The sequence below is a fragment of the Tachysurus vachellii genome, chromosome 18 (assembly GCF_030014155.1).
Source record: "Tachysurus vachellii isolate PV-2020 chromosome 18, HZAU_Pvac_v1, whole genome shotgun sequence".
Taxonomy (NCBI): Eukaryota; Metazoa; Chordata; class Actinopteri; order Siluriformes; family Bagridae; genus Tachysurus; species Tachysurus vachellii.
In genome coordinates this window covers 7,054,088-7,066,457 of record NC_083477.1, presented here as the reverse complement: position 1 = coordinate 7,066,457, position 12,370 = coordinate 7,054,088, and the positions used below count along the sequence as shown (strand labels likewise).

The following is a 12,370-nucleotide window of genomic DNA, read 5'->3' as shown; positions in this document are numbered from 1 at the left end:
TCTTCTCTGAAGAACTGAAGCACATTTCCACTTACTCACTTATGATGCAAAACAAAATGTTGAAAAGAAATGTATTTACAATAAATATATTTAATTTGCTTTGTATTAACACTTACAGTTAACTTTTTTGGATGTGAATTCTTCAGTCACACCAATAGTGTATAATTCTTACTTTAGGAGATAGAACTGCTAGGAATTTTACATTTTGCTAGCAACAAAATTCAGAGTAAACAACAGAAGTGCCTCAGGTTCTGCCTTATATCTCATGGACAACAGAAAACCTTTATCAAAATGTAAATAACCAGAATTACTTTCTCACTGTTTTGCTTCAGTGTAAGTTTGATAATGCTACATAGGAAAAGTTTTTTTTTTTATTATTTCTTAAATATTTCCTTCTTCCTGAATGTAGCTGTATTGTTAATTGTAAACAATAACAACAAACAATGAACAAATAAAATTGTATGAATTAATACAATGAGCAAAAAGCTTCAGCGTGTTTCACAGTCCCATGCTTTCATTCCATGGAAACCTAATCAAATAGACTGGTAGCTAATATCATGTAATCATTTATGGCAAGCTGCCCTGCGATGGGTTGGCACTCCGTCCAGGGTGTATCCTGCCTTGATGCCCAATGACGCCTGAGATAGGCACAGGCTCCCCGTGACCCGAGGTAGTTCGGATAAGCGGTAGAAAATGAATGAATGAATGAATGAATTTATGGCAAGCTAGCTAGTGCCTTATACCAGACAAAGGAAAAAACTAGTATAAATTAAAAGGAGTATATGATTGTGCAGTACATTGTGTTTGTCTTCTTGACCTTTTATCTAAGTCATTATAACATCTAACCATGTGGTGACTGCATATTTTGCTAACATTTAACATTTGCCCATTTGGCTGATGCTTTTCTCCAGAGGTAAAAGAAGCAAATGAGCCGTTATGGGTTAAGAGTCTTGCTCAAAATCCCAATAGTGGATCTTGGCAATGCCAGCATTTGAACCCATGACCTTCCAAAGCTACTTCTGTTTGCATGTAGCCTACATTTGATATGAAAGATTTCGGTCAATATGGAGCCTGGGAAAGACAAAAGGCCCAGATTTTTATGTAAAGGCTTATTGCATAATGATTCCCCTCCAACGGTTTGCTGTTCACATCATGTCAACAGTGAGCTAAGGATAAATTGAAAAACTGGCTGCTTACAAGAATGTCCTATTTGGATCAGTCATAGACAGGACGCGGTCTCAGAAGAGTTCTATCTCAAAAAGTATTTTTTGTTTTAAATATTCTGTAATAACCAAACTTACATCAGATTCCTATTAGAACTAAATTTTTAGTTAATATGTTTTCCATTATTTTCTCATTACAGGGACAGGCGTCCTGTCTGTGGCGATCACAGGTATGTTACACACGTGATGAATAGAGATCAGGTGAAGAAACGTCGGTATATTCCTTTAAGACACTTGTCTGCTCTTTTACTCTGTGTGCGTGTCTGTCTTTTTAATTAGGCTGTTAATGAAGCTCCTGGAACACAGTCAGCAGCCACTCAACCCTGCAATACACACATATTCACATACACACAAACACACACACACACACATACACAATGCCTGCTGAGTGCCACTATAAAACAAACATGATCTAGTCTAATCTCACGGCTGTGTGTTCACAGGAGCCATACAAAAGCTGCCATCAAATGTCTACACACTGACAGATTATTATCAAGAAGCTCTCACCGTCTCGGTTCAGTTCTCTTTCTAGCTGAACTCATACACGGCTAACATGTCAGTTTGGAAATAACATGCATGCGAAAGCACACGGCTGGCTGCAGATGCGAGAGAGTACAGTGAAAGCTACAGCAGTGCATTGCTGAAACAAGCACTTCTGTTTGATTTGCTTTGAGATTAGGGAATAACATGACACTCGAATAAACACACATCTCTTTATGGTGACATTGCAATGAGAAATCGCTGCAAGGTCAGGACACAAACACACACACACCACACACACACACCACACCACACCACACAACACACACCACACACACAAACACACAGAAATCCATTTTATGTATTTGGAGTAATGCCATTATTTAAAGCAATGGAATTTCATTTCAAACCCATTACAGAACAATGCTAAATTTATAGAAAGGGCAGTTAACTTGGAAAGTATATTCTGCCCCCTTGTGGTGAACGTCAGTCAGTGCCTTAGTGTTTTTGAGGCAGTTTGTTTATTACTGTTGCAGACACAAAAAAAAAGTTAGAATATTTGTTGATGCTTCTCCTTAAACAAACATACATGACCATTGGATCTTTATTCTCGCCTGTCAGTCATGAAGCTTGTCATTTAAAAAAACAAAGGATGTGATGTTAAGGGTACATTTTACATTTCCAGCATTTAGCAAACACCCTGATCCAGAGCAACTCACATTTTATACAACTGAGCAACAAGGGCCTTGCTCAGGGGCCCAGTAGTGGCAGCACCTTAAATACTAGGCTACCACATCCACATCAAACTTAGTGCTAATAAGAAGGATACATGAGCAGGAGGTCTGTACCTTAATGCAGTCGGGAGGGGGTGATGACGATATACATAATATACTCTCATGCATACTGGAGTAATCAAGCATGCAGGAGGGGGTGGTATTTACTGTCATGTAGGTAAGAGGGGACCATTTTTACTCTCATGCATCCAGGTTGGAATTAATGGTTTTTACTCTCATACAGATTTGAGTAAGTAGTTATTATATTATGCCCTGCGATGAGTTGGCACTCCGTCCAGGGTGTATCCTGCCTTGATGCCCGATGACGCCTGAGATAGGCACAGGCTCCCCGTGACCCGAGGTAGTTCGGATAAGCGGTAGAAAATGAGTGAGTGAGTGAGTTATTATATTATATCTTATTATATCAAATATTATGCATATAGGAGTGGGTGGTATTTAGCCTCATACATGTTAGAGTGGGTATTTTGGCTCGCATACATGTGGGAGTGGGTGGTTTTTGCTCCCATGCATGGAAATGTGGGCAGTTTCCAACCAGTACTTCACCCTGCTGTGAAGAAAGGAAACAACCTTTTTGTGTAAAAGTGGTATATAATGCTAATATAATGCTAATTAAAAAAAAACAAACAATAAATCAAACAAAACAACCGGTATAGCAATGTTTCTTAAGGCTTCAAGTCATCCAGGTTGTGTTAAGACCTCATAATACTACATACAGTGGGCCCAAAAGTCTGAGACCACTAAAGAAAACTATTTTTACAAATATAATACAATTTTTTAATTATGAATGACATGACAATATCAGCAAAATAACTTCAGTGAACAGTAAAATGTTATAGCATATTTACATGCATTTGAAAAGTTTGTATTTGGTTTGACTTTATTTTGTTTTAATTATTTATTTCATTTCAAATTTTAAAGAAGCAGTTAATTTAATATTCCCTTTTAAATTCTCTTTTTGCACTCGAGCTGGCACAGACTCCACAAGTTTGTGTAAAACCCGATGAACACATTTGTCAGTGGAAGGAATATTTGGTCTTTTGTACAATAAGTACAATATAACAAATTTGTGGCCAGTGAAAAGTGGTGTTGCAGAGAAGGGACAGTCTTTAAAGCCAATATTGTTCCCTTTTTTTTTTTTTTTTTTTTTTTTTTACTGAAAGCTGCTTTTTGAAGCCATGGATGTGAAGTTCAGGCTGGTATCTCTGAACAGCTGAGTGATGTCTGCACCATCATGTATCACCTACTGACATTGCTGTCACAGGGCTGAATCACACACTGTGTACTTGTGAAAGTCTGTTCAAATGTCACTCTTTAAATAAAGTTTTCAAAGGTTTTTCCCCCAGTACATGCCAGGCAGTGATGTTGTTTCATAGCACAAATATCACTGTTTAAAACCTAAAGCTAGTGACTGAATGTGAGTAGCTGTACACCACAACGCAAAACTGATCACAGAAACATTCATTTGTAGACTGCCGCATAGCCAACATATACTTTATTCATTTATATATAAAAAAAAAGGATTTAAAACACGTAGATAACCGGTGCATATTGGAAAATGAGAAAACGCTTTTGACAAAGAATCAATTCATTTACTGTTTTTGACAAAAAGAAAGAAAGAAAAAACCCTCGATCTCATTTTCGCAATTACAATCACATTACATTTTTTGTCCTCTACTACAAGGTCCTAAGCGTAGATGATATCAGTAACTGTGTCGCAACCTCAACTCTTATGTCATTCTGTCATGTGTGTCATGTGTGATATTACAGCCAACGTTTGGACATGTAGTTATGAGCCATCAGTCTCGCTATGTCATTATTCCTGTCACATTTTTATTACTCGCTTAAATTCCAATACTAACATCTAACTGTGGTCAGTCTGATTAAAGCAATAGATCCCAACAGTGCCAGCCATCTCCTAAGTGAACTAAGTGGTTGTTATGGGCCCCACAGCCAGCAGGGGGCTTCATCACAGGCTGGAAGAAATAAGCTAAGCATGTTAACACAATTACTTTAATAAATGAAGGTCATAAGTATGGAATAAAACACGATGGTGTGATGTGGCCTGATAAGAAATGGGATTATTTTCTTATAACAGCATGTGTTTCATTCCTCATCTACCACAGCAATGTGTTGAAAATGTTTTACTGTTGTTTTACCCGTATATAGTTATATTAAATTCATTAATTAATTATCCTGTTATCAAGCAGCCTTAAAGAGTTATTCCCTCACCAGCTTCTCTTTTTCTCTTCCTTTATGGCAAAACATGTAGCTTGTTGTGTTACTGAGCAACCAGAAAGCACACTATTCTTTGCCCTGAAGCATTTCTCATGCTGGGAAACTTACTGTTACAATTTTCAGTCAATTTCATCCATATATTATTTGCCTCAGGTTATACTGGCTGTCTCTCATACAGGTGGAAGAAGTGGGGTAAACAATAGAAGCTGCTGTCTGTTTGTTTGTTTTATAAAATTATAACTGAATCTGTTGTCACAGCTGCTGTTATAGAATATGAATCAACAGCTTCTGGCCAGTTTTCATTTATAGCAGTGTGTGTGTGTGTGTGTGTGTGTGTGTGTGTGTGTAGTTTATTTGGTCTTGGAGGCTTTAATCAGTCAGCTACTTGACTAGCCATCTATCTTGGAAACGTTGACAGCTTTTAAGCATTTAGCTCATGAAAGAAAGAAAGAAAGAAAGAAGGAAAGAAAGAAAGAAAGAAAGAAAGAAAGAAAGAAAGAAAGAAAGAAAGATAGAAAGAAAGAAAGAAAGAAAGAAAGAAAGAAAGAATGAAAGAAAGAAAGAAAGAAATTTCAGGTTTCGGTCATGAGCAGTCCCCAGTGTAATAGACTAGCAATGATGTTTAGCTAACCAGCTCATGTCAATGTGGAAAAGCAAAACATTATATCCTGGAATGAAAGCAAATTCACTTAAAGAAATTAAATATAAACCATTCCTAATGTCACAAAATGTTTTCTAGCTTTACTGCATAGGCATTATGAGTTATCAGCTGATAACAGATATCTGCTACAGACATTTGTGCTGTTTTTTTGTTTTGTTTTTTGTCACAAAAAAAATCATGTTTTATTTGATCGTATAATAATGAATTGTTTCATAACCTTGAAAAAGACATTGCCATTTTGCTGCTGCTATTTTAGCCTCAGGCTATACGTTTATTTTACTGTTAAATTGCTGGGACTTTATCATCCTCCTATTGACTTATGTCATGCTTCACTGTTGCTGCCTGTGTGCTTTTAAAAGTCTGCAACAAGCCCAGGACACAAAAACTACAGGTATGTTGGCTCATTTTAGGCTCATTAATAGCTACATTTGATTTGATGGTTGGGATGTAGATAGATGAGTAAACCTGTGTGTCCTAATTGTGGGATACATAGATGGATAATCACCTGGTCAGTGGTTATAATACGTAGAACAGTTTACATGAATGGATCATTAGTGTAATCCAAAGAATATAATAATGGATTTTTTTTCTAGCCTTGAGCATTATCTTGAAGTCAAGTATTCCAGTGCATGATTACGCTGTGGATTACACAGGCTGTCTCTGTGCACAATAAACCATCACAATGACTTTTAGTCTTCTGATTCCTCAGTCATCTTACTTCTGAAGAAACTGCAGTATTTTTAATTATCAAGAAATATTTTCAATACCAAGGACAGGTGGCTGAAATCTCAACCGATTATAAAAACCATAAAAAGTATGTACTATTTTTTTTTTCGGCAACTTGATTTTTACTAGCCTTGCAAATAAAATCTGTCTGTATACGATGATATAGGCTAATGTTCTTGAGTGTTGCATGAGTGTTTTTGGAAGGGATCATTGCAAAATGTTGAAACGTTTTATGGCGTGGGAGGCCACAAAAAACCTGCACTCACTGAGACTCGCCTACGTGGCAGTTGCTCTGCTGAGGAAATGGCCTTTTATCAAATTCTGAAAGTGTAGTATGACTCAGGACGACTGCATCATGACCGAACCTCAGACAGTGAGCAAGACCATGGAAGGAGCTGTATATTTTATCATTTCGCTTATCTTTTTGCACAGTCCTGGCCAGTTATTGTGCTGTAACATGCACGCGTAACATGTACATAGAGAAGAAATGCTCATAAAAGATTGTAAATATATTTGAAAGTGCAGACTTCACTTACTGTGATGACACAATGTCCACTAGAGGCGCCGCAGTGACCGTGCAACATAAACTTGCACAAACTTCTTTCTTTCTTTCTTTCTTTCTTTCTTTCTTCCTGTCATTCTGTCTCTCACTCACACTTTCTCTCTCCAACTCTCTCTCTTTCTCTCTCTCCCTCTCTCTTGTTCCTCAAAGGTTAAAATTGGTTCCAGACCCGATCCACTTGCTGACTCGACATTCCACAGTTGGCCGCAGCACCTTTTCAACCCCACGCTTTCGCCAAAAGGAGAGGGAGAGAGAGAGAGAGAGACAATGGGGAATAAAGGAAAAAGGCAACTCTACAGAATCTGAAACCTTTTAAGAATGTTAGGAAAAGCAAAAAAAAGAAAAAAAGAAAATGACTGGCCAGAAAGATTGCATGAACCTATGAATTTATGAATCAATATGTCATAACTAGAAAAAGCTGTAGTTTGTGCCACACTCCTCAGACCATTTTTGTAAACTTTCAAAAGAGCTCATTTACTAAACAGCACTCAAAAAATGGAAAGACACCAAATTGATCCAAGCACCAGCTAATCTCAGCAGCACAGTCGAGCTTTAACTAGCACCAGCCATGCTGAAAAGACCTTTAAATTACTCTCATTCTTTAATCCACACAGCTCATTTCTACCCCCAGTGTTCCCTCTATGTCTCTGTCTCGCCTCTGTATTGTCAAATGCTCCACATGCTATCAATTCCTTTCATCTCTAATCACTATGATTATCACATCCAGACAGCACCCGGCATTCAGCTGGATAGAGAACGAGAAACAAAGAGGTGAGAGAGAAGCGACATGAAAGGGAAAATAAAAGGGGAGAATTCCACAGGCAGATGATTTGTGGACTCAAAAATTAATCCTCCTTTTAGCTGGAGGTAATCAAAAAGATGAATAAAAGTAAAACTAGAACCACGTCACAGTCACAGTCTGCAAAAATACTGCTATGGTATAACACTTTGGTACAGATAGTGTGCTTGTGTGTGTGCATTTGTGTCTGGAAATCTGAACTGGTATGGCTTTTCTTTTCTGTACCGCAAAAAATACGAATGACCGGATGGTAACTAAGAAACACATATATGGTTATAAACTGAATTCCCAAAAAGAGTTAACGTGAAGCATAAAAAGAACACTATTTGCATATCAGTCACATATCAGCCATTTTTAAACTGGTGGATTCTGATTGGTTGGTGTGCAGGTATGACGCAACAGTTCAAATGGGGTGGAGTTCCACCTTCGTGTTTGATTGACATCTGCTGCGCTCCACACAGCTTTCTAAATGTCACCACAAAAAGGAAAAAAAAAACCCTTGAAACAAAAACAAAACAAAAAAACAAAGTCAGTTCAATTAGTCCTTGTGTGTGCAGGCCAGTTTACTGAGTCAATCATTAAGATCTATCTTCCTTCATTATTCCCCTTGCTCGTTTAGCTCCATGTCCGACACCAGGATATTTTTCTCTGCCTCTTCAGATGGGGTGAGGTTAGTGCGACTGTAACGAGCGCCCTCGTAGGATCCGGCAGAGCCAGGGCTCCTCCTACGATACAGATAAACTCCGCCCACTATCAGAGCAATCAGTACCAGGAGAGCCAGCAGAATGAGAACGAGGGCAGGAAGATGATCTACATCAGCTACAGAAACAGAGAGAAGGATAATGAACAAATTATTCCTATCATTATCAAATAAATATTCTGCATTTACTAAGATTCAATTGATTAGTGTAAACAGAGCACTTTACCTGCTACAACAGAAGCCTCCAGTCCTAAAAGAACAAAAGGAAAAGAAAATCCACATAAAAAGTGGGTCAAAAAACAGCTCATTCATTCATTCATTCATTCATTAATTCATTAATTCATTGCTTGTCCATCATCTGTGTTTAATTTTGTTAGCAATTTTTTAAACTATAGGGTCATTGAAAAGTGGGTTTTTATTCTTATTACTACCATTATTGTTGTTGTTGTTGTTATTATTATTATTATTATTATTATTATTATTATTATTAGTAGTAGTAGTAGTAGTAGTAGTAGAAGTAGTAGAAGTAGTAGTAATATACTACTAATATATAAACCTATGCCAAAGGTCATTTTGTTTCGTGGTAGTTCCAAAACATTAAATGTAACAATAAACAACTAAAAAGTTTGACATTCTGTAAATAAACATTTGTATTCTTTAATAAACAAAAACATTTATTAGTTGTCAAATTGCTGTGGTATAAGAGGTATAAAACACTTCAGAGTTTGTTGTTATTGGAAAAGAATCAGCTTTGGAGCAGTGATTATAACTCCACTTTATATCTCGCAACGTCACACCACACTGTCTTTGATTACTTTTTTATAACAGCGCACTCAGTCATGTTTTATTCAAGACTTATTGAAATTATAGTTCTGAAATTTGACTATTAAAATGACTTTAGCTCAGTTGTTGGTTATGACATATAACGTAACAGGTTATCTATGTGTGAGGCTCAATCATTTGAGGACTTATGTGAGGTGTGTGTTAGGAGGTAAATCCCTACCTCGGGGCCGTTTACAGATGACACCGTGTGTGCGGTTCTTGCAGGATCCAGGCTTCCAGAGCCCTGTGTTACTCTGCACCCAGAAGCAGCTGTTAGCAGAGAGCATGCTCAGATTCCCATCCTGCTGCTCCCAGTTAGTGTACTCCACCACCGAACTGTCCGGCCACTGCAGACTGCCTCCTACTTACACAACAAGAGGAAAACTGGTAGAGTTACCAACATACAGAATGAAACTAATCCCTAAATAACTGATTGGCTATTAATTTAATCCAAATGTAAAATTTTAACCCAAGTAATTTTCTGTCAAAACAAATATGGAGGAAAATATAACACTCCTGACGGCTGGTTCGAGGTTACCTTTGGTACTGAAGGTCATGCCAAGCCAGGCACCATGAGCCTGCTCCTGGTAGCTCTGAATGTGTTCCCAAACAAAACCATTCTCATTCTCATCCAGCACTGATAGTAGCTCTGCTCGCACTGAGAGAAAGAGACAGATGAGAGAAGAAAGAAAAAAATTACGCTAACCATCACTGTAAGATATTGCATTTTCAAACATATGTGCACTGTTAGTCAGATGCTTTTCCATATTTGTTTTTACTTATTTCACAGTTTGTCTTCGGTTTACACTTAAACTTACGTGGAGAGTCCAACATATAAGTCACTGTGATTTAGTTGTTACAATAAAAACGATCAGTTTAAGGTTTTAAGGTATAAGGTAATAAGTACTGTTCTTATAGAACGTTAATCAACATTTTCTGACCAATCAGATTAAAGTATTCAGGAGCAGTATGGTAAAAGTAAAATTGTTTAAAAAAAAAAGAGGCAAATCTTTTATTTAAGCTATTATCTAGCTGCCCACTGATCTGAATAGGGACTGTAAATTGGGATCTCTGAATTAATAGTACTGAAGGTGTCTTTGTTAATCCTATAGATTAAGATTAATTCTAGAGCCTAATTAGGGTGTTTAAGAGTGGTTATTACATGTGTACATATGTGCGCATGTACCTTTCTTGCAGGCGTGCTCAGCATCGTGTTGCAGCCGCAGCTGGTTGAGGTTAAAGGCGTAACAGGAGTTTCTGAACGGAACCCAGGCCCAGTCTCCGACTGTCTGAAGGCAGTGACCCGGATACATCCACCTGTGATCTACTGCTCGCTCTGATGGACAAAGAGGTGTAGCAACCAGAAAAGATCACACATTCAGGGTTGTTAGGACTAAACCATTATATCTAATCTTAAAGCATAGTCATGTCATATCAGAATTACAGTAAATTTATTCATTTTTAAAGATGTGTCAGGACTCTGCCCGGACTTTGGCCATGTGCCTTTTTGTTTATGTTCTTTGTTCACGTGTCTGCCCCGACCTTGTCTTTTCCTCCCCGCCTCTGCACAACTGTCCCTCATGTGTCATGATTATCATTAGTATTTAGTTGAGCCGCGTTGCCTTGTGCAGCGCGGAATCCTCTGTTGTCTTTGTCCGGTGTTGTCTTTGTCCTGTTTCGTGGTTTTTTAAGTTAATAAATCCTGTTTTTGTTAAGCTGTCCTGCATTTGGGTCCGTTTTTACCCCCGCGTCCGTGACAAGATGTTACTCTATTTGGATGAAATTGGTTATTTCTATAGAAATGCATTTAATGCTTTAAAGATGGACAGCGATACTATACTATTTATTATACAGACAATGACATAAGATGATGGATAATGTTCTCTTGACATAATACTCCTAATCACATTAACTTTGGAAGCTGCTGCTGTGATTTAGTGAGATATCAATAAGTCCTTACGAGTCTGATGAAGCCAGAGGTTGTGTTATAAGCCAGAGTTGTGTAATTACCATAATTCTGACATGACATAAATGTGTAATTACACTATTAATAATTTGCAATTTATAGTATATTTGCAATTTTACAATCACACCATACCTGTATTCAGCTCACAGATGGTTGCATCCAATTTTATATTACAGGATGACATTGTCCATTGGCCACTGGTGGTCATGTGACCACACCCAGCCATCAGATTGGGCTCTCCATCGCGCCAATTGCTGAAAGTAACTTCCTCCTCTCCCAGCCATTTGTATCCACGGCCCTAGAGACACAATGTGTCATTTACACATTTGGCTTGACATTTAAACATGTAGCACCGCATTTGCAATCTAAACAGCACACACACATCATGCACACCCACTCACCCCGTCACTGTGTAGGGCGATCCAGGCAGGCTTGCGGAGGGCATTGAGTAGGAGTGTGAGGTATGCTTGCTGCTGTGGGTCTCGTACCGAGGCCAGACTACCATTAACAGACTCACACACATGCAGAGCCCCTTCCCAGTCTAGCCGTGCCTGTAACAAACGGTACTGTTTGCCCTTAAACTCCAGCTGCGCCTCAGGAACAGGGGGAAGAGGGTCCACACCGGGGGGAATAGCAGGGTCTGACACAAAACACATTAACACACAGATTCTTTACATGTTGTAGCCCTCAACACATGTACCCCATTTATCAGGATTATTAAAACCTCACAAGAAGATTTCATATACTACATCAAATGAAAAATCCCACACCATACCTTTGTTTTTCATGCAGATGTAGCCATGTTTCTCTGATTCACATCCTCGAGATGCCCACATTCCTGTGGTTCTGTGAGGACTAATATGGAGTAGCACCACACAATTAGTCTAGGAATACACACACATGCACAGGGACCAAATGAAAAACATTAACTCATGTGTTGAAATGAGGAAAACTGTCCAAATATAATGAAGAATATTTGATCAAATACTTAGTTCATAAATTATGTGCATAAGATTATAATAATTTTTTTCATACTGGACTTTTGTTTTGTCCACCGTTGGTCACTGGCTCCCCAGGGCCCCAGTTTGTATAGCTAAGAAGACCAGGCTCCGCCCACTTAAAGTGTCCTTGGGAATCTGAGGTAAGCCCCAACCACAGATGAAAACTCGAGTTGGGCATCAGAGTCACCAGGAATGCTGCAGAACAGAGAATGAGAAATGTGAAAGAAGATCTAAACATCAAATAAGTAGGAGTTTTGTGGAATCCAATTCTAGGTGTATTCCAGGTAACATTTGCATTCTGTCAAATCCATGCTCATTAAAAAGAAGGCAGCATAAGCCTTCAAGAAATATAAGTTATCTTTTCAGAAGCCCAATTTTACATCTTAAGCATGTTTTAGACC

The 12,370-nt window shown here is 38.2% G+C and overlaps 1 protein-coding gene across 1 annotated transcript in view; it reads right to left on the bottom strand.

Annotated features, from left to right (window-relative positions):
• Positions 1–3,972: 3,972 nt before the first annotated feature.
• Positions 3,973–12,370, bottom strand: part of mrc2 (mannose receptor, C type 2) — a 42,467-nt gene continuing 34,069 nt past the window's right edge. The window contains exons 21-29 of the mRNA XM_060892068.1: positions 12,004–12,164; positions 11,744–11,852; positions 11,370–11,608; positions 11,101–11,266; positions 10,189–10,338; positions 9,541–9,660; positions 9,184–9,366; positions 8,407–8,430; positions 3,973–8,299 (exon numbers count right to left, since the gene is read on the bottom strand). Of these exons, the coding sequence (XP_060748051.1) occupies positions 8,079–8,299; positions 8,407–8,430; positions 9,184–9,366; positions 9,541–9,660; positions 10,189–10,338; positions 11,101–11,266; positions 11,370–11,608; positions 11,744–11,852; positions 12,004–12,164 (1,373 nt within the window). The 3' untranslated portion in view covers positions 3,973–8,078. The remainder of the gene's footprint in view (positions 8,300–8,406; positions 8,431–9,183; positions 9,367–9,540; positions 9,661–10,188; positions 10,339–11,100; positions 11,267–11,369; positions 11,609–11,743; positions 11,853–12,003; positions 12,165–12,370) is intronic.